General features: G+C 37.6%; 1 protein-coding gene across 3 annotated transcripts in view; it reads left to right on the top strand.

The window, feature by feature from the left end:
* ADK (adenosine kinase) overlaps positions 1-24,378 on the top strand; it is a 286,143-nt gene that overhangs the window by 257,762 nt on the left and 4,003 nt on the right. For all 3 annotated transcript variants that reach the window (XM_065639242.1, XM_065639241.1, XM_065639243.1), the window contains exon 10: positions 9,262-9,348. In XM_065639242.1, coding sequence (XP_065495314.1) covers positions 9,262-9,348 — 87 coding nt within the window. The remainder of the gene's footprint in view (positions 1-9,261; positions 9,349-24,378) is intronic.

The following is a 24,378-nucleotide window of genomic DNA, read 5'->3' on the forward strand; positions in this document are numbered from 1 at the left end:
CCTCCGAGTCACCAGTAGACACCTTAGTCATTTCTGCAATCAGAAGGAATCAACAGGCAACAGAGAAGAATGGGGGGAAAGAAGGTGAATGAGAAGACAGTAAACAGCAAAGATTAGTAAAACTTGATACAGTATAAATTTAGCAAGTTGAGTGTTAGAGAAGTTAATTTTATTTCCATAAGAAAAGGAAATTTTTTTATTAAAGAAGGTTAAATTGAATGTCTTTATTTTTTTTTTCAATCTGGGTTTATTTGCTCTGGGAGAAGATGGCAAAAAAAAACAGGCAGTATGTCTAAAAAAACATTAAGTATATGTTTTATACTGAAATGGTTTTAAAAGGAACAAGTAACAAGCATTTTCCTTTTTTTTTTTTTTAATTCACATTTTCAAGTTCCAGTTTCAATGATCTCACTCTGTAGCCTAACCAGAGTTTTTTTCCTGTATATCTATCTGGTTTTTAAAGCAGTATCTGCTTCTTGCCTTTCTTCATAACTTTTCATAACTTAATTATTAATGTATCAACAGTGTGTCCACATTTTATTTAAACATATCTGTTTACTTGTCTACCCACCTTGCTTTTCAGATAGGAAACTCTTCAGAGCAGGAACCTTTTTTTTTTTCATCTAATACAAATCTCGTTGGTCACATTGACAATAGGAGAATACAAATTAGGTTTAAAAGATCACAAGTTGGACTTGACTATACGTGCCAACTAAAGTTTGATTAATTTCGAAATGTTTTATTGCTTCTAAAAAGAAGATCAATGTATTGTTTTAGTTTTTAGGTTGAAATAACTTAAAACTGAATGATTCAGCAATTTAATAGTACAGAAATAAAACTTTAAAGAAAAGTAACTGAGAGTGACAGGCAATGGTAGGAGTTTGACAAGGTTCTGCAGACACAGAGGCTGGAAATTTTTAATTTGTCTGCATTGAGGTTTACCTTAAATGATAGTGCATGCACTGTAAAACCTGTTGTGTTACCTTTAGGAGTGCCTGTGTGCTACTGCCATGCTTTAAAGGGCTTGTTACAAAAACATACAGTTCAAGAGCTCTTGCCGGAAACTGGTTGTCAAAACTGCTGTTATAATAACCAAATCCAAATTAATTTAATTCACTATGTAGTCAATAATTGTGCAAATTCAGGGTTGCATGATTTACATTAAAACGTATGTGACATTATTTTAAAAGGTCATAGATTGACTGTGCCACTTATAGCAATGGCTAGGTAATACTTTTAAACTTATTAAGTTCATACTACAGAGATCATAGTTTGGAGTATTAAACTATCTAAGAAATTACCTGCAACTAATATAAGAGAAAAAAAAACTTCTTCATTTTGGGCCAAATTCTCTTTCTGAACTGGCATAATACCTGAAGAATTCCACTGAAAACAGTGGAGTTGCTTTGTTTTTTAACTGGCGTTCTAGAAGCAGAATGTTTTCCTATTGAGATGAGAACAAATTTCAGCCTCCACTGCAGTGACATCTTCTAATAGATTTAAAACCTGCAAAAGCCTGAGAAAATTCATTTAGCAAGCATGTTTCATTCTTCAAAAATAAACAAGAGGTGTAGGGGGACCTTAATTAAAGGCAACACAGAATTTACAAATACAGCATGAGAAGAAAAAAAATAATTGTAGAAGTTCTAGAGCTGAGCTCAGATTTCAAAGGATGAGAAATCAAAATATCTACATGTAATTTGAATCTTTAAAGGTAATGCTGTAGAATTTCTGTGGCATACCTACCTCCGTAATATCCAACTAGTATCCAATTAATTAATTTTTTAAAGAAGAAATATAGATATACATTAGGTTATTTTTAGTAATGTTTCTAGGGAAGTCTGTCTCTTTCATTCTGATGGACTGATTGTATTTATGAAAACAAATACAAATTCTCCCAAAAGAAAAAGATCCTTCAAAACTGCTCTGTAGTGACCTAATGCTCACGCCTTCTCTTTTCAGGCTTACTGATGCTCAAGTAAAATAGAAGTGCCTTGGGCCCATTTCTGCCTCCACTGACAACCCATGCTTCTCAGATTATCGTGTAGCATAAACAAAGCTGTCATGTAACATGGCATTTATTTAAATGATGTGATTTCTGTGTTCACCACTCTGAAACTGAGGTATAGCTAAGAAAGCTTGCAAGTTTTGACAGGTGTGTTCGCCCCACTAAGGCAATATGCTTAATGTATAAAAAATGTGAGGCATAATATAGTTTTTGTCCTGCTCAAAATCAAATTATAAAGTGTTTTTCTCCTCTTTTTTAGCCAATGCCTTGATAAGCTTTTGGGTAGGAATTGCTTTGACCTAATTATAGGTCAATATTTGTTAGAAAATTCTCCCATATGACAGTGTTTTAATGGTCCAGCTATGCAGTGGTTTAAAATATGTCTGTAGAATGCCATGAAGTGGAGTACAAACATACATGCATTCTTTCTAGCGTGTGTATTGGTGCAAACAGTAAGTGAAGTGCACGATCTGCTTTCTGAGCTGAAAAATGCTTCATGTTTGCAGAGTTTCCATCAGCCAAGGTTCAGAAGGTTGAAGACTCTGTTTGAGCTAGAACGTATGTGTTGGTGTAACTTGGACACACATATATGATACATTCTTTACATTAGACATTGAAATCCCAAGTGACATAATTTGTGTGTGTCTTCAGTTCTTGAGCCTGCCTATTTACAGATAGAAATAGATTAGTTTGTATTTCCAATTCCCACATACAGCTCAAAAAGTAATAGTTTGGGGGGCCACTTGGCTTGGGTCAAATATGAGGTACAGTGGCCAAACCAATACCTGTAGGATTTACAATTCAGGAGGAGATACTTATATTTGTTAATATCCAAGGCAAGATGTGGTTTTGTGCCACCCTGTGCTTTCGGTGGTGTGGCTAGGCTCACCACAGTAGAGCATGCTCTCAACAGAAACTGGGATCATACCATTCACATGTTTCCTTTATTGTAACCCATCTCTTCTGTTTTCAGGGCTGATTTGGATCTGAGCTCTTAGTACTGATTCCAAGACAGTCATTGCGTTGAATCAGTGAAACATCTGCAGAAGTTTTGAGCTTTTTGTAATTTTGGTGCCTATGACTTCACACCCTTTGCCTTTCCGGAGTCCTCAACTCCTTTCCTGGCACGGACAGAGATCACAGGAAAAGGATTTAGCTCTGAACACTACCTTATGTCTTCAGCAACCCCGCCGAGTTAGAAGAGCACGTTTTGTGGCAGTTCAGCGGACGCAGTTTCAGCTCCCTCTGAAATCTGTGCCTAGCGGGCAAATGGCAATACTCTTGTGTGCTCAGAAAGGCTTTTTCAACAGAGTTCATTGCCATTCTAAACCTTAAACATTGTGACACATGCCAGAAAAATTCAACGGCGTGTTCTTAAGGGCAGTTTTTCTATATATGTATACATATATATACATAATGTTATATTTGCACTAAACTGAAGCAAAGCTAGTATTTTCTGTTGACCTCTTGTTTCCCTATCTTTTACACACAGTCCTAGTGTTTTGTTTAGTTGTGCAAACAAATAATTATTTCCTATGAGAAATAAAGCAGAGCTTCAGCTCATGGCGCTGGCAATGATGACATAGAAAATACTGATGTTTAAGTGGCTTCCACACCTATAAAGTAAACAAAACACATCTGGGCCTGTAGAAGCTATTCATGAGTCATTAGTTGATGCTGTTACTTTTTTTTACAATTGTTGTTAACTAGATACACAGTTCCGAGTCTGATCTCATGCTGCTATAAATCAAGAGCTATTTCAAAGGAGTGGTGTTGAGTTAATAGGAGTGCAGACAGAATCATATGTAGGTTCGGGGGATATACACTGAGTACAAAATTAGTGCTGAATTTTACATCATCGCTAATAGCTGATGTGTATGAGTGTACAAGTTCCTTTGGAGGAGCCTTCTTTCCTCTATTGACTCTAATCTTATGAATCACACTTTAGTTAGATGCTATGAATATTACTTCTGAATAAAAATGCTCTTGACCAGGTAATGGGGTGATGTGTATGTCTGAGGAGAGCTATAAAGGGAAGACAAGTCTCACTGAACCTCTTTGGATTAACTTTACCTGCTAGGAGAGAAGAAAAATGGGGTCTGCACATTGTCATTTCCCCTACAGATATCTATAGGATCATTAATGAAGCCACAGAAGATTCAAAGTCTTTGGAATCGTATTCCTTCTCTTTATCTACTGAAAATTAACTAGTTCTCTGTGAGGGACAGTTCTTTACATCCTGGCCAACACAGCTATAAGGACTTTTGCTTAGCAAGCTGCAAAGAGAATTTTAGCCTAACTGTACTCTTTGGGGTTTTTATTATGTAAATAAATTAGTATTTGTATTAATTAATTGTATCATACCATAGACACAAACACATTATAAATTACAGCTACTCTATACCTTGTTTGGTGTGATGTTTTTTTATAGCAATAAAGACTTAACTTCTATATTACTAGTTATACGTTTTCTTGGCTACATATTGAGTTCATTAGAATACAGTATCATTTTTTGTGTGTTATTAAAATATTTGATTAGAAAGATCCTAAAGCATGTGGCTGACTTGCATCTCACTTGTTATACTATTTAACGCCATTGACTTGCACAAGTAAATTCCTTATTTTTCTGAAAAGCCCTACATGGCTACAGCACTGGGCCAAACAGCGCACAGAACTAGACGGTGGAGAAAGGAGATGTTGGCATGCAAAGCCAGGCAAACCGAACATGCACACAGAAAGTGCTAGGGGCCCTGGGGTGTTCATCCAGTACAGCTATCTGAAAGTCCCAGCCTGAAAATGCAGGATCTTGTGCTGTTTGCTTAGAAATGACAGGTTGAATCAACACTGCCAGGTTTGAAATACGGCATCGCTGGAAGTCTGAAAGATTTCTAACCGGGGATTCAGCACACAGTGCCCTGCCCCACCTTGCCTTATAACTTCGGACAGTGCTGCGCTGATATGGTGGGAGAGTTGCGGTATCAATTTGATTTACATTATCAAGTGTGGTATCTTTGTGTGAAGCACAGCAACAACAGTATTTTTACTGTAGAAAACCCAGGAGAAAATGTTGTTATACTAATGATTTTAAAATATGTTTTAATGTGCTGAAGAAGGTGCAGAGACCTAGAGTCTGTAGGCTTCTGGGTTGTACCTTCTAGAGAGAGCTAAGAGCTCAGAACCATCCTGAATGACATGGGCTTGTGCAAATATTTTTCTCATTAATTCCTACCTTATAGCTGCCCCGAGACATTTATAGGTTTTGAGTTCAGGTTTCTATATTCTGTTCAGTTCTTCCTGTCTTTTTTTTTTTTTCCTCTCTTTCTTTTTATCTGTTTTTGGCCCCTGATCTAAAGTTTTCTTTACAGAGGGTGGAGGTGGGGAGGAGATCGGACAGAATTCTGTTTCACAGTTGTTCGTTTTTTACAAGTTAAAGCTCACTAAAGAAACATGAATGTGTCTCCATCTTGTAAGCATCTGTACTACCACTACCAGCCCACGGATCAAAGCTTATTTGAGGAAATAGCTAGATGGTTTTGTATATATTTTAGGGCTCCCTTCTTCCTTTTATTTTATTTTAATACAAAATTAAGGACACTCTAACATGTTGCCCATAAGAGTTCTGTTACAGGTAATTAAATGTAAGTTTACACATTTAATCTACGTTTAAGAGCAAGAGAGACTGGTAAATGACCCAGTTAAGGAAAGTACTCAGCCTAATTGGATGTAATGATTGCTTGCTGGTGTTTATTACTGTACTAAGAGTAGACGTGTAGTCTGTGATTCTAATTTGGTTTAAAGACAGACCTGTAGTATTTGCAGCTATCATCAGAGTTCGATTGTTTCCGTTAACATCACGAAATAGTCTTGTGTTCATTGGAGAGCTTAAATGTACTAGAATAAAAAGAGTACTGTTTTTTCAGTTAATATTGCTCTCCAATTATTATCTCTCCAGATTGTCTTACATACAAAAATATCTTGAGCTAGATATGCTAGCGCATGTTTTTGCCTAAGGAAAATAAAGATAATTTCACATCTTTATGTACATACTGCAACAAATTAACAATAACTAAATTTACCAATGAGCTGATTCCTTCTGATTTATCTGTGAACGTGTCTTCAGCCTATGAAATCACCACATTAATGTTTGATTTTGATTATTTCTATATCACTCTAAAACAGTTGAGGTCCTCCCAATGTAAAATCATTGAGACAGCTGAAGCACAGTCCCAAAATTTTACATTTCATTAATGCTCATTACTAAAACTTCCCTAATTATAGACACTTTGTTGCAATTTACACTCACAATTCTAGGCTTCCAGGAAATCATATCCAAGTGGAATGTGTTGTTTCCCAGGGTGTTTACTGTAGAAAATATTTGTTGCTTAAAAATAGAACACTGGATTTCATGCCCAGAGGAGCAGCACTTAGACTTCAAAACACTTATGTAATTATTCTTTATTTCATAAGCTCTCAGAATGATAAATGAAATCAGAACTGACTTTGAAAAGCAAGGCCACGGATGACCAGTGCACTTAGCCAAGGTGTCTCTGTGTTCGCTATGATGGATTTGGAAGTTCTATAACATAATAGATCACACACAAAAATTAAGTTAAAGCAACATCAAAGTCACAAAAGCAAGGATATTCAGAATGGAGACTTCTGCTTCATCTTAATTCACCCTGTTGTGCCTAGCTGGTACAAAACAGAGCTCAGTAAGAGATGTTAGCTATTTTTATTACACAGACATAGCAAGGTAATTTAATGGCAGCTTTAATTCTGACTTCATTTATTGTGAAGGAAAGAAGAAAACCACCTCAATATTATTGTTAACTACAGTTTAGTTGATTTTACTATGCTAGTAGAAGTTCTCCTAAGGTTAAAGATAGATAATTTCCCTATTGGATGTGTGCAGATGGTAATATCTTTATAATGTAGTATGTGCTCCAAAGTCATGCCGACTCCTGAAACCTCAGTACTTCAAAATATGAGGTTATTGCTCCCCTTGAAAACGCATAAAATTATAGGAACAGAAAGTATGACCCAGGTAGAGATGGAAAAACTGTGATCAGAGAAAAAAGGATTGTTCTCCTACCAGCCAAATTCCTTTATGTGTTTGTGCTTTAGACTAATTCAGTTACTTACAATTACATCTAATGCAGAAAGAATAGAATAAGAGCTCATAGTGCAATACTTACCTGCAAGTACTAGAGGGAGCTGAGGGAAGGAATCGAGGCAAAGAAAGGAGAAAGATGATGGTGAGAACCTTCATTTGTGTTTGTTTGCTTGAACAGAGTCTTACTTGATGCCAAGCCCCATTTACAGCATTCAAAATACAATGTCTATGCCCAAACACTTACATTTGTGTGCATACGCAAGTGTCTACTCTGTATTTAATGTAGAACATCTGTGTGTGCCCATGCACACTTGGGAAGGAAGCAGGTTAGTTTATTACAATGTGTCTTCAACAGAGTTATCACTTTGTTCATTGTTTTAGTATTATCCAGAGCAAATTGTATATACCTTCTTATGAAATGGATGAATACACTCTGCTCGTCTGGCAGAGTTTAATGTAAGACCTCTCTTTCGTGATTTCCAATTCAAATGAATCCTGTTAAAATTATGAAAAAGCATTGCTCTTGAAGACTATCTTAAGAGCACAACACAGCATTGAAGCGTGTATCCAAATAGCTTTCTTAACAGGATGGAGAGCAGGATGCACTGAGAACTGACTGAAACCTGGTTTTTAATTGGAATATTCATCTTATGTTTTTCATTACCCTTTTTCCTTTGCCTCTCATGGATGGTTGTCGCTAATGCTCCCCTCCCCTCCCCTCCTGGTGGGCCAGCCAACAGTTCCCTCTGGAGGCAGCATCATTATATCTGCCTGGTTCACTTAGGAGCAGATGGTGAAGAGCAGTAGAGCTGATACACTGCATTTCACAGAAACCAGGATCCTTCTGGTACCTCTGCAGCATACACAGACTTGCCTGATTTGAGACTGTGAATTCTTTATATGCCTCCCAAACGAGGTTTCCTTGTTTGCTACTGTGCGCACCAGTGTAAGAGTGATTTTTATGATCTGATCTGTTGCTGGACAGTAAAGAAATGACTCAGCTCCAGCTTTCAGCTACTAGAGGGTCTTTTTCCCGTTTTATTTCTATTTTTACCAAAAATGAAAAGAAAACAGCTCTGATGGTTTTCATTTTCACTGATTGACAGGCTTTTCTTCCCCCTCCCCTTTTTTAATTCCTGCTGTCTGCCAAAGGACAATCTGTTTGCTCTGAGACAGTTTAATGCATACTGACTACCAGAGGCAGAACTTCCATTGGCTCTGTTACAGAGGTAATTTACACTTTAACAAGGTATTGTGACAAGGTGGTAATTATATTTTTATCACGTCATTATGACATTACCACCTGGAAAGCCATAGCTGATTAATTAGTGGCATATATTAAATTTATAACCCTAGAACTCTAAAGCTATCATACCTAAGTGGTGTAATTATGTTGAACTGTGGTGTGGCAGTGAATTGGAGGTGAAGATGCTGAGTATCCACCTATTGCAATAGGTTTAACAAGTGCCAGTAGAGGGCAGGGAGCTGCAGAGAAGGAAATATTTTAAAAAAAAAAAATACTAAGGAAGAGGGTGAAGTCATTGAAGTCTTGAAACCAAATCTAGTCAGATGGTAAGCTGCAAGGCTTATTACATATATGTGGTTTTTTTAAAAGATGTAATTTGAGAGCACTTTGTTTAACACTAGTTCTTGCTTTTTATTTCACAGCTTTGTTTTTGTTAGTTCACATGCGTTTTGGTTTTTACAATGCAGCAGTTTCTGTTGAACCTCTGGAGGTTTGGACCGGCCGTTCTGGAGACTACATCACCTTTCTGCAACTAATAGGAAGCACTGGTTTTGGCAGGATGGATTTTCTTAGTCTCGACCATATGCCCAAGTGTTTTTATGTTCCTCATGATTTACTTTTTTTCTCTTGCCCTCAATATTAGAAGAAAAAGAAAACAAATGAGGCTGGAAGTAATTAATGGAAATGTCCACAACAAATAGCTTGATCAAATGTGTTCCAATATCCCTATGCAGTAAATGCAGACATAATTATGAAACAAATCTATTTTTATCCAGATTACCGTGTTAAAGGTCAGAGCTCCGGTTTTTAATTGTTTTGATTTTCACTGTTTGTTGTGTGTTTCAAAGTCATATGTCCAGGTAACTCATGTTTTATTCTCCCCTTCCACTATAGAAAATGAAGTGACTACTTTCCCTGTGTTGGTGAGTGATCAGAGTGAAATTGTGGATACCAATGGAGCTGGAGATGCATTTGTTGGAGGTATTTCTTACTTCTTTCTCTTGTTTGGAGATTATCCTATTATTCTCTCTGTATAAAATCTACCATTTTTCCTTTCAACTGTCCTTCAGAATGAGCTTCATTCTTTTAGAGCTTTTCTCTGCATCCTGAAGTTATATGATTTAATTAAGTTCTTCTTTTCAAATGGAAAGTGTGTTCTATTACTTTAAAAATAATGTGCCATTATGCCATACTCTGGTTGTTTTCATGAGATTAATTGTATCTGTCAGACTGTTGCATAAACAAGCTGCATCAAGTACTATATAGTGTACAGAAATCCCTCCTGGCTTAAATGTTAACACATTGTTGTTCTTTAAAACAGGTTGTAGTGAATATTAAACAGTATGTTAATAAGTGAGCATAATGTCTTCTGATCATGTCAATTTTGGTAGAACATCTGCTTCCAATACAATTATTTGGACATCAGAAAAGAACACAAAGGGTTAATTTGTTAAACCCAGAAAATATCTGGCATTGCTTGATATCCATTTGCAAACTTACTATTTTTTTTGGCACAAGCTCTAAGGAAAAAAGAGGATGTTATGTCTGTGCCTGTTTTAAAAAATTACTCTATATAAGCCAAAAACCAATCTAATCCAAAAGTTCTGTCATTCATTGTAACCTTCGTACATGTAGTTCTGTGATGCGTTATTGCATCCTGAAGGCTCTAATATCCAGTACGTAGTAGCTGTAAGGAGCTCCATTAGTCACTAATTTACTGGAAACATTACCACAGAGACTTTATAAATAGAATTGCAGGGCTCAGTCTTGTAGCTATGAAGGGCATAACAAGCAGTGTGTTACCAAATTAAAGCTTCAGAATTGTGTCTTGCTTCAAGAAAGTATTCAACATAAGGTTAATCTTAAGCATGTGAGTAATCCATCCTTATTCGATACATCACTTAAAACAATGATACATTTGTAGTATATGCTTAAATCTGGCTGAAAATAGGAATGTTATTACTCATTGCTTTGGTGCTTTTGTGAATCAAAAAGGACAGAAATAGAGGGAAACACGTTAGGTCATATTATCATACACCTTTTAGTGAGCGCTTGTCACTTTCTGTTGTTTCTAAATCACAAACAAGACTAAATTTGAACCAGTAAGTAACAGTGACTATCTTCAAGTGTTTGTCCTTGCCTACATGTGCTCTGTGTATCAGCTGTGCCAGGAAGCTGCTGGTTTTGTGGTGGAGAAAAAAGAGAAAATATCTTGCTTATTTTGTTTTCAGATCCTGAAAATAAAATAATACTGGGTATGGCCCAGGCAGGCAGTATGGTAGACGTCAACCAAGCTTTGCCTCAGCCGGAAGCACCTTTTTATGTGTCTGCCATTGTCGTGGTTTAACCCCAGGTGGCAACTAAGCCCCACACAGCCCCTCACTCACTCGTCCCCAGTGGGATGGGGGAGAGAATGGGAAGGGTGAAAGTGAGAAAACTCATGGGTCGAGATGGAGCATTTTAATATGTAAAGCAAAAGCTTCAAACATGAGCAAAGAAAAACAAGGAGTTCATTCACTGCTTCCTATTGGGAGACAGGTGTTCAGCCATCTTCAGGAAAGTAACGGCTGCTTGGGAAGTCAAACGCCATCACTCCAAGTGTCCTCCCCTTCCTCCTTCTTCTTCCAGCTTATATACTGAGCATGACATCAAATGGCATGGAATATCCCTTTGGTCAGTTGGGGTCAGCTGTCCTGGCTGTGTCTCCGCTCAGCCTCTCATTGGCAAACCGGTATGAGAAGCTGAAAAGTCCATCACTGCTTAGCAACAACTAAAACATCAATGTGTTATCAGCATTCTTCTCATACTAAGTCCAAAACACAGCACGATACCAGTTACTAGAAAGAAAATTAATTCTATCTTAGCCAAAACCGGGACAGCCATGTTTATCTCAGGTTGCGCTTATTCTCCATTCTTCAGATTTTAGGCATTTTGAAATCAGGACTTTTTTTTTTTTCTTTTTTTTCTTTTTTTTTCTTTTTTTTTTCTTTTTTTTTTTTTTTAAATAATAATGCCTTTGTTCTTTCCTAGTTTAGCTGCTGGAAGAGTACTGCAACTAAATAATCAGGCTTTAAGAAGTGCCTGGTCACTCATAACCCTTCCTCTTTAAATTATATCCTTTTCCGTGGTACCGCCACAGCTGCTGTTTTTCTGTAGAAGGGCTAAAACATAGACTTTAGTGATTATTCAGAACATCTCGAATGGACAGGCTGATATAAACCACATCAGACTCTATTCCAAGCTGCTGCCTTCCACTAGCAGTATAAGGAGTTCAGGCACATCCTGCCAGGCTGGTCTTGGATCAGTTGTGAGGTTCCTTTCTCCAAGGGGGAAAATGATGTGGAAAATGCTAAACTCCATTGGGAAGGAAGAAAAGAAAATAGGTCTTCCAAAAGACAAGTTCCCCTTTGTCATTCTAAGTCTGTTGAGATAACGTGTCTGGATATGGCAAACTTAAGTGTATTTGCGGTAATCTTAAGAAAAGTCCTTTGTCACTGTTTATGGACATATAGTATTTTCCTTAGTTCCCCCACGAATAGCACTGAGGCATCAGATGCTTTTTGTACGGAGCACAAGTGCAATGCAGTCTGGTGGCAGCATGGCAGTGGACAGTTCTCCAATGCCAGAGAAGGAAAGGACCACAGCTCGTTTTCCCTCTGTAATGGAAGTTGGCTCAGCAGTTGTAAATCTCTGTGAAATCTCATTGTGGTCGGGCACTTACCTGGGTGTCGGTCTGTGAGCTCAGGTTCTTGTTGCGCCGTGTTTGTCTCTGCTGACTCACAAAGCAACATGAGCTTTAGAATATCCATAATTCTTCCATTAGGTTCTGAGATATCTTAGTTTTCCTCTGTCACTCCATAAATAACAAATTGGTCATTTATTCTCCTCAGAGAATAGATTTTCCTGCATTTGGTCCAGATGCGAGATTTGGGAGTCGTAACAGTCTAGATACACAGCTGATTCTAGTCATATATACTGTGGTCTCCTTCATGGAGTCATTTCATTTTCCTTCCCATATGTAGGAAATAGGATACTGGACTGGATAGGCTTTGATTTGGTCTGTGTTTCATTTGGGGGAAATGTCTGTATTTTATCTATATCACACTTTTCATGTGTTTTCAAAGTACATATTTGCAACAGGAAAAGTTCTTTATTGTCTCCTTACCCGAAAGCCCTACCCAGTAATGTTGGTAATACTGCTCAACATACGTTATCTGCTGTTGACTCTAGTATTGAGCCAGATGCAGTGTTATTGTCCTGACAGACTTTTTTATAATGGGAAGGTTATCTTCTCATCAGTGTTCTTCTAGCTGCTTTCATTGATTGAGTTTCGTCAAGTTGTTACTACCTAGGCAACGGTACATATAATATTTTGATTTTATTGTCCTTGTAGGAAAATGTTTCAAAATACATCCCTTAACTCAAAAATTCACTCGGCATTACAATACACTCTTGTGCAAATGTAGTTCCTTTATTCAAACAGCAGACAACAAGAGTCCCATGGCAAAGCTTCCTGTGCTTCCCTGGGACTGGTATATTAACGTGACTGAACAGTGGTTTTGTTGGAGCAAAAGTCTTGGCTGAGAAGGGAATGTGGGATATAATGAGAGCTACCCCCATCAAGCAGGATTTATTTTGTATTAGGAGGTCAGGTTTGTTAGACGTTATCATATTTTGAAAGGTCTTTCACAGAGGCACTCTCTTCCAGAGGTATAACTCACAGATTGTAAGGAAATTCCTTCTCGATAATTTTGCCAACTTGGCAGATCACTCCTCATGTGTTTCTCTGTGTGAAAGTGGAAAATAAGAACTCTGATGGGGGTTTTTTGTTGTTTTTTCTTTTTTTCCTAGAACCTGTCTAACTAGTGAAGGTTTTGAAACCTTAAAGTCATGAAAAAGTTTTAAGACACAAAGTTTCTGGGCAGTTGTAACTCTGCGAGTTGATTCATGAGTTCAGTGTTTCTGAACACGAAGCCGCTGGCCTCCAAGGAAAACTAGCTCACTCCAACAGCTAGCAACAAGAAAGAAACTGCATTCTTCAGTTGAAATGTGTTTTTATTAAGTTGGCACCAGGAATATCTCTGAATTTCTTGCCTCTTACTGCAGGCATCAAGTCATCTGCCAGTCAGGCTGGTGCAATGCATGAGTGAGAAACTGGGTTTTAAAACTGCTGCAGGTATCTTTATGCTAAAAACACTTCTCTAAACAATACTAACAGAGTTCTGCTTTTATTGCTTTCCAGCAACAGTGCTACCTTTTAGAAGTTTAAGCAATAAGGATTTACTTTGTAGCATCTCAGAACCTTTTGTGGATTTCTGGGGTACCACAGATTTTGGGTTATAAATCCCTGAAACACCCATAAATTAAAGTTGCAATTCCACCTCCGGGTTCTGATGACATTGACAAATCACTTGAGTTTTGCTGACATGACTTATGTCACAAGAGCCCTCTTAGTGGAATTACAGCCTTCATTTGTAGAGTTTGGGGAACATTCTATTACTCGTTAAATTAACATTTATTTATTACTAGTCAGCCCCAGTTTGAACCTTTGCAATAATGATAATCAAAGTGTATTTAATGGCAATAAACAGTTTGAAATATAGACAATTTCACCTTCTTGTGCTTTTTTTTATGCCATCCTGCCCTTTTTAGCTAGAGTAGGTCTGCCTTCTGTTTGGACTCTGCTTTGTCATTGCCATCGTAACTAATGAAAACAATAAGCATCTTTTCTGATAGTTACTGCCATTGTTCCCTGCAAAATCTCTCCCCTAGAATCTGTCTACTCAGTGGAACTAGGTAGAGAGTTCATAATAAATGAGTAAGAGAAGGTGTGAAATCAATGTTTGTTCAGGATCTGTCAATATAAATATATTGACTTAGTAATCTGCTATGATTTAGTCATATACTGCATGAAAAGTACTAGAGTATGAAATGTAACCACAAATCATTTTAAAGTAGCATGAGGAAGCAGTGACAGAATGATCACAGCAAGTGTATATTACTTAACACCATGCCATAAAGATGTTATACCTTTCTCAAGGAAAATAAATCCCAAGATAGAAGGAGCTCTTCATTAAGCATTGTACAGTGCCAGATACGAGCTGATAGCAATTTGCCTCTGTCAGTGTCAAAGTTGAGGTCAGTGGCTCAAACCACCTGTCAATTTAAAAATCCCATTGGCAGCTTTCATGTACCAAGGAATCTCATAAAGTTGCTAGCTGTAGTTTGAAAGCTACATTCAGAATTTTTTGGCGCACACGCTTACAGAATAAGCAGTTTTCTCTCTCTCTCTTTCTCTCGTGAAACCTAGCGTGAATCTTATGAGATGGCCAGCTACTGTCTCAGCTATCAGAGAACTATTCTGATAGAAGATAGGGACAGCAACAAAAGAGCAATTGTCATCTTTCATATGTGTCCTTGTGTGAGTGTGCCTCATGGCATCCTTATCCAAACTGGCTCAATAAGGCCATTCACTCATCTTTAATATAGAAGTTAATTCTAAACATTATTTTACATCTTAATCTAAATGACACTACAAATTAAATAAAGACCTTTGACTCCTAAGAGTTTGCCTGAAGGTCATCACATTGTTCAAATTTTAGCTTCTTTTCAGGAGGTAAATGCAAATGATTTTCTGCAGAGTGACATCCAGCTTTGATTTCAGAATTAAGTAGTATTTGGTATACTTCTACATTATCAAAATGTTAAAATATTATCCTTAATGTGGAACTTTATTTGAATATATTATACATGTACATATATGTATGTTTATAAAAACACAGCACAAGAAATGTAAATATAGGTTTACAAAGAACCCATAGGGCACAGACCATAGGTCATCATTACTCCTCCACTATTACAAGTTCGACTCAGAAACTGTTTTTTAAAAAAGGTCTGGTTCCATTTTCCAAACACACTACTATAAATTTGGAATACCTTGATTGAAGCGGTGGATTTAAACAAATATGCTATTGATAAAAATGGAAACAGAATTTAATCCAGTACCGTCATTTTTGTGCTGTTGATTCACAGAACCCGTCATTTATAGAAGGAATCCGAGAATCTTTAAAATAAAAAATCATCAAGGTGTGATTTAACATGACCTGAGTTGGCCCTATTTTAAGCCAGGGGCTGGAGCAAGGGACCTTCAGAAATCCCTTCCAACTTTAATTGTGCTGTGGTCCTGCGAGTTCTAATCCTACAGGAATTAGGTTCCCATGTGCCATTTCCTGCTCTTCCGAAAATCCGGCCTCAGTCATCTTCAGAGGGCAGTTTTGGTAGCTAAAGAGTAGAAACTGACTGAACTGAAAAAATGAAGCTTATACAATGGGAATTCCATCTTCTCACAATAAATCTGATATAGGGCAGGGACAGACCATATTCATGACTTTGTTTAATAAGTGCCTTATCTATTTCATGTGAAGGAATTGTGTGGGTGGAGGCATGTGCACATGTGAGAAATGAAATAAGTGCTTATGGATAGTTCCTGTATGGCCATACCAGGAGAGCTAAACATGCCCAAAAGGTCTGATAATGCCTTCGGCAGAGACAGCTAAATTGATACGTTTGTCAGGATACTAAATTATGAGTGAGCTTGTGACTATAACTAAAAAAAGAAAAAAGTTCCTTAACGGATTTGTAAGGCTTTTTAAGATTGTCGAAGAATCTGTTTTCACTAAAAACCTTGCAGAGGAATTAAGTATTGCTCTTATTTGTTGTATTTTCATCTCTGTATGAATCCGTGTTGTAAGAGCTGCCCTCCCTCCAGTACTCACCACCCCCAAAACATTCTAGAGTTGTTGAAATAAAAATTCAAGGAACTAGGAACAGTTCTTTACTGAACAGCAGGATTGTGATATCAGAAGCTACTTAATCCACTTACAGTTTTCTTTAATTCATATTGGGTTTTTATACTTGTTTAAGATACCTTGGGAAGTTGCCATCATTTTTTAGTCACATTTGATTGAGGGAAACACACTGGATAAAATATCACTGCTGTGAAGTACTGCCTTCTGAGAATGCCGGAGCTCTGAGATGCAATTTTGTTTGCCAGCTGGGAGTGGGGAGTATTTTTTTGGTGATATTGACTAACGATATATGTGCATGTAACCTGCTACGGGTGAAGAGACAAGGAAATACTACTTGGAATTGTTCTGTCTTTGCTTTGAAGTAAAGATAAATGTTGTAACAGAAATCAGCACTTTCTTAGTCTTCATTTATAGAACACGGGTGGCTAATTGCCTCTGATCAATCCTGTTGTTACTGAGATCATGGCTGATGAGATCTGAAGCTTTGAAATGAAAATACCTTCTTAATGTCATCAGCATTTTGACTGACAGCCCGTTTTGCCCATCTTTAATACTCCTGTTTTATAAACAGCATACATGAGTATAATAGCTGAGCTGCAGACAGGGCATCAATCTTTGCTTGCTAGGGGATAACTTGTCAACATGTCCATGACTTACCGCCCGTGTGCTCTGATGGCATTCTTAACTCTCGCAGATAAACATCGCATCTAAACCTAGGCTATTAGGTGGCCACGTTATCTCTGTAACTGACCTTTGAGAAACTAGAAAATTACCAGATTATATGTTCCTAGTTGATTTTCCTCAGTCTCAGCTAGAGGCACATCATTATTCTGATCAATAGTGTAGCCAGTCGTTAGTGATTTCAACATTAGTACTGGCACAATTTAGAAATCTGTCACAGTTTGAATTGCAGCTACTTAAACAAAAACATAAAAATAGATGTCACTCAGGGAAAACATGGAATATTACTGTTTTCTTTTTAATTCCCTACTTCACTTTTTACCAATTTCCATTCAAAATTATTTCTTTGGAACTAATACACTCTTCTGTGCTGGCATTATACTTAAAACTGGTAGCAAGTGTTGTCCAAGTATAATTTAAATGTGATCCAATCTGGTTTAATTGTTTTGTTTTAATTGCTACCCTTCTCTTGATTTCTAACTGTTTATCTTAATTTTATTACATATGTGTTTTTAATCAAAAGATAGTAACTTAAATATGGTAATTCACATTTTCACCTATACAATTTTAAGGCAATCTAGAAAAATACATAGTAGAATTAATGTACAGCAAAAAATTAGTATACTTGCTATCATTTTTTAAATAACATGTAGAAGAGAGAGATCCATTTAAAAGGATCAGTGTATGGGATTAAAAACCCTCAGAATTTTCTAATTAGACTGAAGCAGGACCTGACCCTTCTGGCTGCTGTGTCTCTTTTACTGTCAGTGACACCATCAGTGTTAAGGAAGCCTCAGTACACAGCAAGAGGATTAATATTTTGCAAAATTGAGTTTTAAAAGGCCTTACTTAGCTCACCATAAATTCACTGACATTTTGGACAGGTTTTGTGAGAAATAAACATTGAATAGGTTGCGTACATTTAAAAAAACAAACCAACTGTGTTAAAAATAGATTTTCAAAACCAATTATAAAGTTCCAATTTTTGCTGTAATAGCTATGGGACAATTACAAATTGACTTAACGCCTCAAAGCAAATCATCACCGTTTAAAATACTTTGCCATGCCTACCATCCCTATCCTCATAACATTTCGGTTTATGTTAATGTGTCATGTGTTAGAAAATCATGTAATGATAAAGAAAATGTTCATGTGGAAGGTTAGAAATTACTTTAATGAGTTATTATTACCTTGCTTGCAGACTATGGGTAATATTTTTGTGTCATTTTAATGTATTCTGAGTAGAGACAGAAGCACTAGTCATATTGGATCATCAAGAACATTCCCCTGGGAATCAGGGCAGGATATAGTCCCCTAAGGAACGATGTGTCAGATTAAGCTGATGCTCTATTCACAGAAGATACAACACCACACAATGAAAAATAAAAACACATTGAAATATGTTATCTATTTCACGTCTAATATGACTTGGTGTGGTGCTACGGGGATTGACACACTGACCATAAAGGTATTTCTCAGCTGTGGGATTTGCTCGCAAGATCCTCACTCATTTGCAATTGGCTCTATTTGATAATAGGATGGTAACATCTCCCATCATTTGTTCGCTTCCCGCACATTGAAATGGGCTCATATGTGAAGTGGGAAGATGGCTAGGTTGCGATAAAAAAGAAATAAAAGAAAAAACATGGTCGCAGTTTTAAGCAGTGATAGTAGCAGTGCTCGTAGGTTTGTTTCACACTGATCTCCGACTCTCCTTAGTGGGACATTACTGTTACTGGTGATCAGTAAATGATTAGTATCAATCCAGGACTGTACCAAATATTTTAAAGAGGCGAAAGGTATTAAATGCCACTGTAATCAAGTAGAAGCATTATGAATATAATGCTAGGGTAGGGTATTTCAGCCCACAGAAGCCAAGAGGTTCATAGGCTGTCTAGCTACCGTATTCCCACTGCGCTGGGTGTTGCTTTTTGTTTGTCTTTACGTACTGCTGGCTTGATTGTGGGGAAGCATACCTGCAAATAAAACCTTACTGAGAGATGGTCGCTCTGCAAGCACAACTTCAAATCTCCTCGTTTTTGTGCATGTGAATCTCAACTATGAAGTTATGTTTACGTAGCCCTTTTTGTACTTGAATATATGTTAAAAACTGAATAGAAGATAGTATATAGCATTCTGGTTTTTATGCTTAGAACTTCATTATTTCTACATTAAATTAGCGAAATTCTGTTCTTCTTATCCCCAGCAGTAGGTGTAGTAATCTGCATCATTTAATGTCAATATAACAGATCTGTTTTGAGGCTCAGAAAATTTCCTCAGGTACTAATAAAAGAAAGCTTATTTCTTTCTGCTGTCTCAAAAATAGCTAAGGAGAATTTTAGCTTTTGAAGAACACTTCTAGGAAACTTCCTAGGAAATGTTTTTAGGAAAAACAAAGAGAAATATCAGCCTGGAAAGTAGTTTTTTCAGACAGTTAGAGAAGATGCTTCCAATGAAAATATCTGTATTTGGTTTGGCATATAGTGCCTTGAATATCCCTTGTAAGCCTGGAGGGTTGGTTTGTTGTGGTTTTTGTCTTTTTTTTTTTTTAATCAAATGTTTTCCCCTGATCCTGGCTGTTGGAGACGAGCCCAAAGCCACCAGATTCTGATCCAAAAGGCAATTTCCCAAAGTTCATCACGTGGACTTAAAAACTAAAAATAGGACAAAACCATCAGGAGTTATAGCTTTTTTTATCAGTTTCCTCCATCACATCTTTCTTGGAGCATATTGTAGACTGAAATTATTATTTTCTTGGACAATAAGGTGCGCTGGGGAGTTTAACAGAGGTGATATAGAGTCCACCGAGGATGACTAATGTGGAGGGTGTCACAGTATAAAACACTTGAGCCTCTCGTCCAGATTTGAGCTGTTCCTCCTCAACCGGTGGCCAGTAGTCAGTCAAGGCACAGGCCAGCGATGGGAAAACTCCATCAATCTCGGTAGGCTTCAAATCAGGATCTAAGTTTTCTCCATCCATTACACAGCCTTCAGGACCACATCACGACAGAGTTACAACCACCGTTCCTACTTGCACAAAGGCATCAAAGAAACAAGACTGCTAATTTTCCTTAGAGAGAATCTCTGGTGGGCCTAAGCATCTATGCAGACCTTGGGAAGAATGATGACACCTTATTCAGTAGGTCCAAGCACTGGTAATCATACATGCAATGCAATGATATTATTCGGCCTTGAGTAACGGATTGCTAATGGAATAACAGGGAATGTAGTGGAGTTTTATTTCAGCTTTTTTATTGTCACATTTTTGCAGGAATCTTACATTAACATTTTCCACATGTAATTGTTTAAAGCATTAGGGTCTGAACTCTTTTTTGCTTTGTGTATTCAGCACCTCCTCTCCATTCCAGGAAAAGACTGCCAAACTGAAAACATTCCTTCATTTATTCATAGTTGTCTAGTAAATGCAAACTTGTATTATTTGCATTTGGCCATAAATGACTGTATAACCTCAGACTAAGGAAAATGTATACCCATCTGTGTGATCCTTACAGAAATTCAACGCATTCAAAATGTGTCAGTACTTATAAAGAAAAGAGGGTTAAGGACAGCAATACCAATACTAACCGCTTTTCTTGAAAACATACTTGGTTGATTATTCATCTTGGTGATTAGAAAGTAAGAATTTTGTGTAAGGGAGTGTACATAGACAGTAAAAAGCATTTAGCATGTGACCATTTTATAAATAAAGTAAATATAGACTTCTGAAACATTTTATTCGTGATCTCATGGTTTTGTCATTCTCTGGAAGTAAAAATATTGACATTTACCAGTCTGTTTGTTCCATCTTTCTGATCTCCTGCAGTTTATTTTTATAACAGCCTTATCGATGAGCCTCTTACTCAGCTCTCTAGGTTTAACTGAGTTGAGTCGATTTGTTACCACAGCTTCAAGTAGCTGTTACAGAACAAGCGAGACATCCTAATAAAGCTGTAAACGTGTTTACTCAAACATAGTATTGATTTTACTTGGAAAGGGAGAAGCTAGTGCTTAGCATGGTGTCAGGGAGGATGAATTTAACTGCAGTTTTTCATTGTCATCTGTCATGGTTGTGAAACACTAAGTGAAGCCACCAGAGGATAATTAGAATTGCCAGAAATTTAGCCCCTAAAATCAGTTAACCGCTTGGGATTTTTGTAGTTTAATTAGTTTTTATTAAAACTTTCCTCCAGTGGTATAGTCAGGAAGGGTTTTCTAAGGTTCTTTTCAGTAAAAGTGAGATTTCAAGGTTGCCACTTGTTAGATATACATCTTAAATGACCGTTTTTCTAAAAGGGTTGGTAACCTTTTTTCTCTCACTTGTAATTAGCCTGGCACTACTGTTCAGTAAAAGCACAGAGCCATTTCATTTTAAAAGAGAGGGAAAGCCACTTGTTTGCACACATATACATTTGTAGTTAATAACAGATATGTGGACGTGTGGAATAATTCTTGCACTATATTTTGAGACAGTGCTAAGGTGCGTGAAGGTTGAAAGTACAGTGTATTTGAAGATGCTTGCATGTAATTTGTCTTATATACTGTAAGTCTAATGTGTCAGTCCATGAAAACAGAAGCCAAATCCCGCCCTTAATCAAAAACGTTTCCATTTAGAATAGCCAACATTCAGTTTGATAGCAATAGGCAGGGCCTCTGGCTTACCACAGTTCTTGGCTGAAATATCCACCATCTGCCACAAAATTAAAAAAGGAGAAACCTCAGCATGTTGACGTACGGCCGTTCAGTGACTATATTGCAGAATCATCTGATGCCAACGTCTTTTACAAAATCTGGGTTGGCTGGTTGGCTCTTGGCACCAGCGTTGCTAACCACCTGATTACAGCTGACCAGACTCATGCTACCACAACATTAGCCCACTCCAACAGCACTAAAAGACATCCAAAAAAGCCTCAGTCATATCAGCTACAAGGCTTTAAATTGCTAGGGTGATGTTTCTTGAAAACTGCATCTACCCACACTGCTGGCCTGGAAAGCTTGTGGAGCACATAAAAATAGGTGAGCGTTTGAGCAACTGTGAAAAATGCTGTATACGGACAAGAGTGTGAGAAGATGCTTGCAACTGTCCCCCATGGTGGAATAACACCATTTTTAAAAAGGCAGTTCACAAATTAAGCTGTAGCAACTTTAAATACAAAAGAGAGGAGGCAGCTCAGCTATTCATGGTCATTTCTGTGGCTCAGGTAATTTTGCTGGTGAGTGGCCTGGCTAGCATGGACTATGTTAGGTGTTTCAGGGTTCAGCTGGAAGAGGAGGATTATCTGAGAACATCACATAGCAAAAAGGGTTTGAGGGGCTCTGACTCAGGGTCAGCTTGTAATTGTTTATAATTACTGCATTTGATAATTGGTTGTTTTCTGCTTTTCTCTCATGCATTTAAAAAAATATGTTGATTTTGCCTTGGACGTTTTATAAAGGTTGGAAGTGTGAGAGAAACTGTAGAAAGACAAGAGGGAGAGCTGAGCGTCGGAGGCTATAAATGGATTTCCAGCCAGCATTAGTAATTAACAGTCATTAAAATTAATTGTCAAGTGTACGATTTGTAAAGAAACATTTAGCTTCAATATGAGCTGGTTTTAAGTGTTGTTAAACCACTACTGAAGCAGACCAGAACTGTTTTAAAATCTCCACTATTGGGCTCCCACATTCCTGTCCAAATGCACTAGCACTAGGTGTTCATTCAGAATTACCACTGATAATCTGGAAACAAAACTTTCAAATAAATAATTCGTTTCTGTGAAGTTGCCTCTGAAATGTCTATTTTGCTGGCCACAAGAAAATGAACTTGGTTCTCCTTTAATGATTTTTAAGTGCTACTCAGCTCTTACAAGTACCAAAGTAAAGATAACACCTTTTGTGTCAGTCAGTGAACTGTCTTGCTGTGTCTTTTCAGACTTGTTTTGACATCCCCAAAGAGATTTGAGCAGGTTTCAGTGAGGGCCTTGGTTTGGGTGTGGATTTTGAGGCTCAAGCACCACTTATGGCACTTGGCTTACAGAACTTTTCATTTGGTGGTGAGCACAAAAAGGAAGAAAGCAACTTGACTTTCCTGTCCCTCATTCTGTTTGCGGACCTAACAATTATAAACATTGTCTTCAAGCTTATGTAGTAAGGAAGCTGGAGAGAATAAAGAGTAACTCTCAATTATTTCAGGCACAAGTTTTTCAGCAAAGTGATTTCAGAGATGCTTTTCTCAGTTGAGCAGAAAAGAAATAATTATGGGCCAAAAATAGCTATTGGTGTGTTATAATCACTCATAGTCTATCATCTGGGAATGCAAATACATTTTGTACCACTTTAAGGTTTAAAGCAGCTTTTGAAGCAAAGTTGTCTTTGCTTTCAGTTGGACACAGTTCCAGATAAGTTCCTATCATGACTAGGTACGAGGTGGTTATTTGATTGTCCATGCCTGTGAGGGACAAAAGGTATCCCAGTCTACTCTGAAAGCTCACCGAGACAGCTAATTACAGCAAGGTGGCTATTAGTCATCCTGCAACTTCTATTTCTCTTACTCCATAAACGATAAACACGTTGGATGTCGGGGCAGGAGGCAGACAAGTGGGAAAGCCTTGAGTTTGGTCATTGCCTCTGCGTTGTAGTATGAAGGGAGTTGTACACGATGCCTGTAACACCATCCACAGCTTCAGCACTGTAGAAGTGCTGGTGCAGAATGAGTGAATTAGAAGACGGTAGACAATATTGCCTGGAGTTGTTTTGGTAAAATATTTGAAGTGAAGTTGCCTTTCGTAGCCAAAATATGCTACTGCTTTCTGCGCTCCATTCTAATGATAGCCAGGAACTAGTTCAGGCCATTGCAGAAGTTAAAATAGTTGCTGAGCTACTTTAGTATGTGCTGAGATGATCTAGTTCTGTGATCCCAGGTCCGTGATACAGGATCAGAGTTCAATCCTGCTCTTTCTGTCTGTGAAATTGTAGGAGGAGTGTGAAGTCTGAAGCCACATTCACTTATCTTCTTGCATTTCCAGTCATGGCACCTTAAAGAGATTACGGTCTTCAACTGCTCATCATCTTCCCTCCACTGCCTGCTCGCTGGCAGAGCTGTTTGAGTACTCACTAACCCATTTCAGTTTAAATCAGCTGGGCTAGCAAAGATCTACTATTCAACAGCTTACTGTTTAAACTAATCTGGCTCATTTTGACAGAGTATCAGGTTATACAAGGAGCAAAGAAGGATGGTGAAAAACAGATGAGACAGTAACTTCTTCAGCTGGTACTCAAAGATCTGAATCCATGCCTTGAGACTATGACTCATGGGGTTTGCATCACAGTACCTTATACACTAGAGGAGGCTGCCTCTGAATTATGTTCTGGCCATGCTGCTTTTTACTGCATTAACTAAAAAGAACATTCTGCAGCTAAAGCAGTCAACCTGATAGAGCTCTTTGTTTCTCTGCTCAAACAACAGTGCTTTCTGGCGTTCCCTTGGGGTCTGCTTTGCCAACTGTCTAGTATTAGTATGTGATGTAGTTCTGTGTTTGTGAGATGT

This window comes from Caloenas nicobarica, chromosome 7 (assembly GCF_036013445.1).
Source record: "Caloenas nicobarica isolate bCalNic1 chromosome 7, bCalNic1.hap1, whole genome shotgun sequence".
In the NCBI taxonomy this organism is placed as follows: domain Eukaryota; kingdom Metazoa; phylum Chordata; class Aves; order Columbiformes; family Columbidae; genus Caloenas; species Caloenas nicobarica.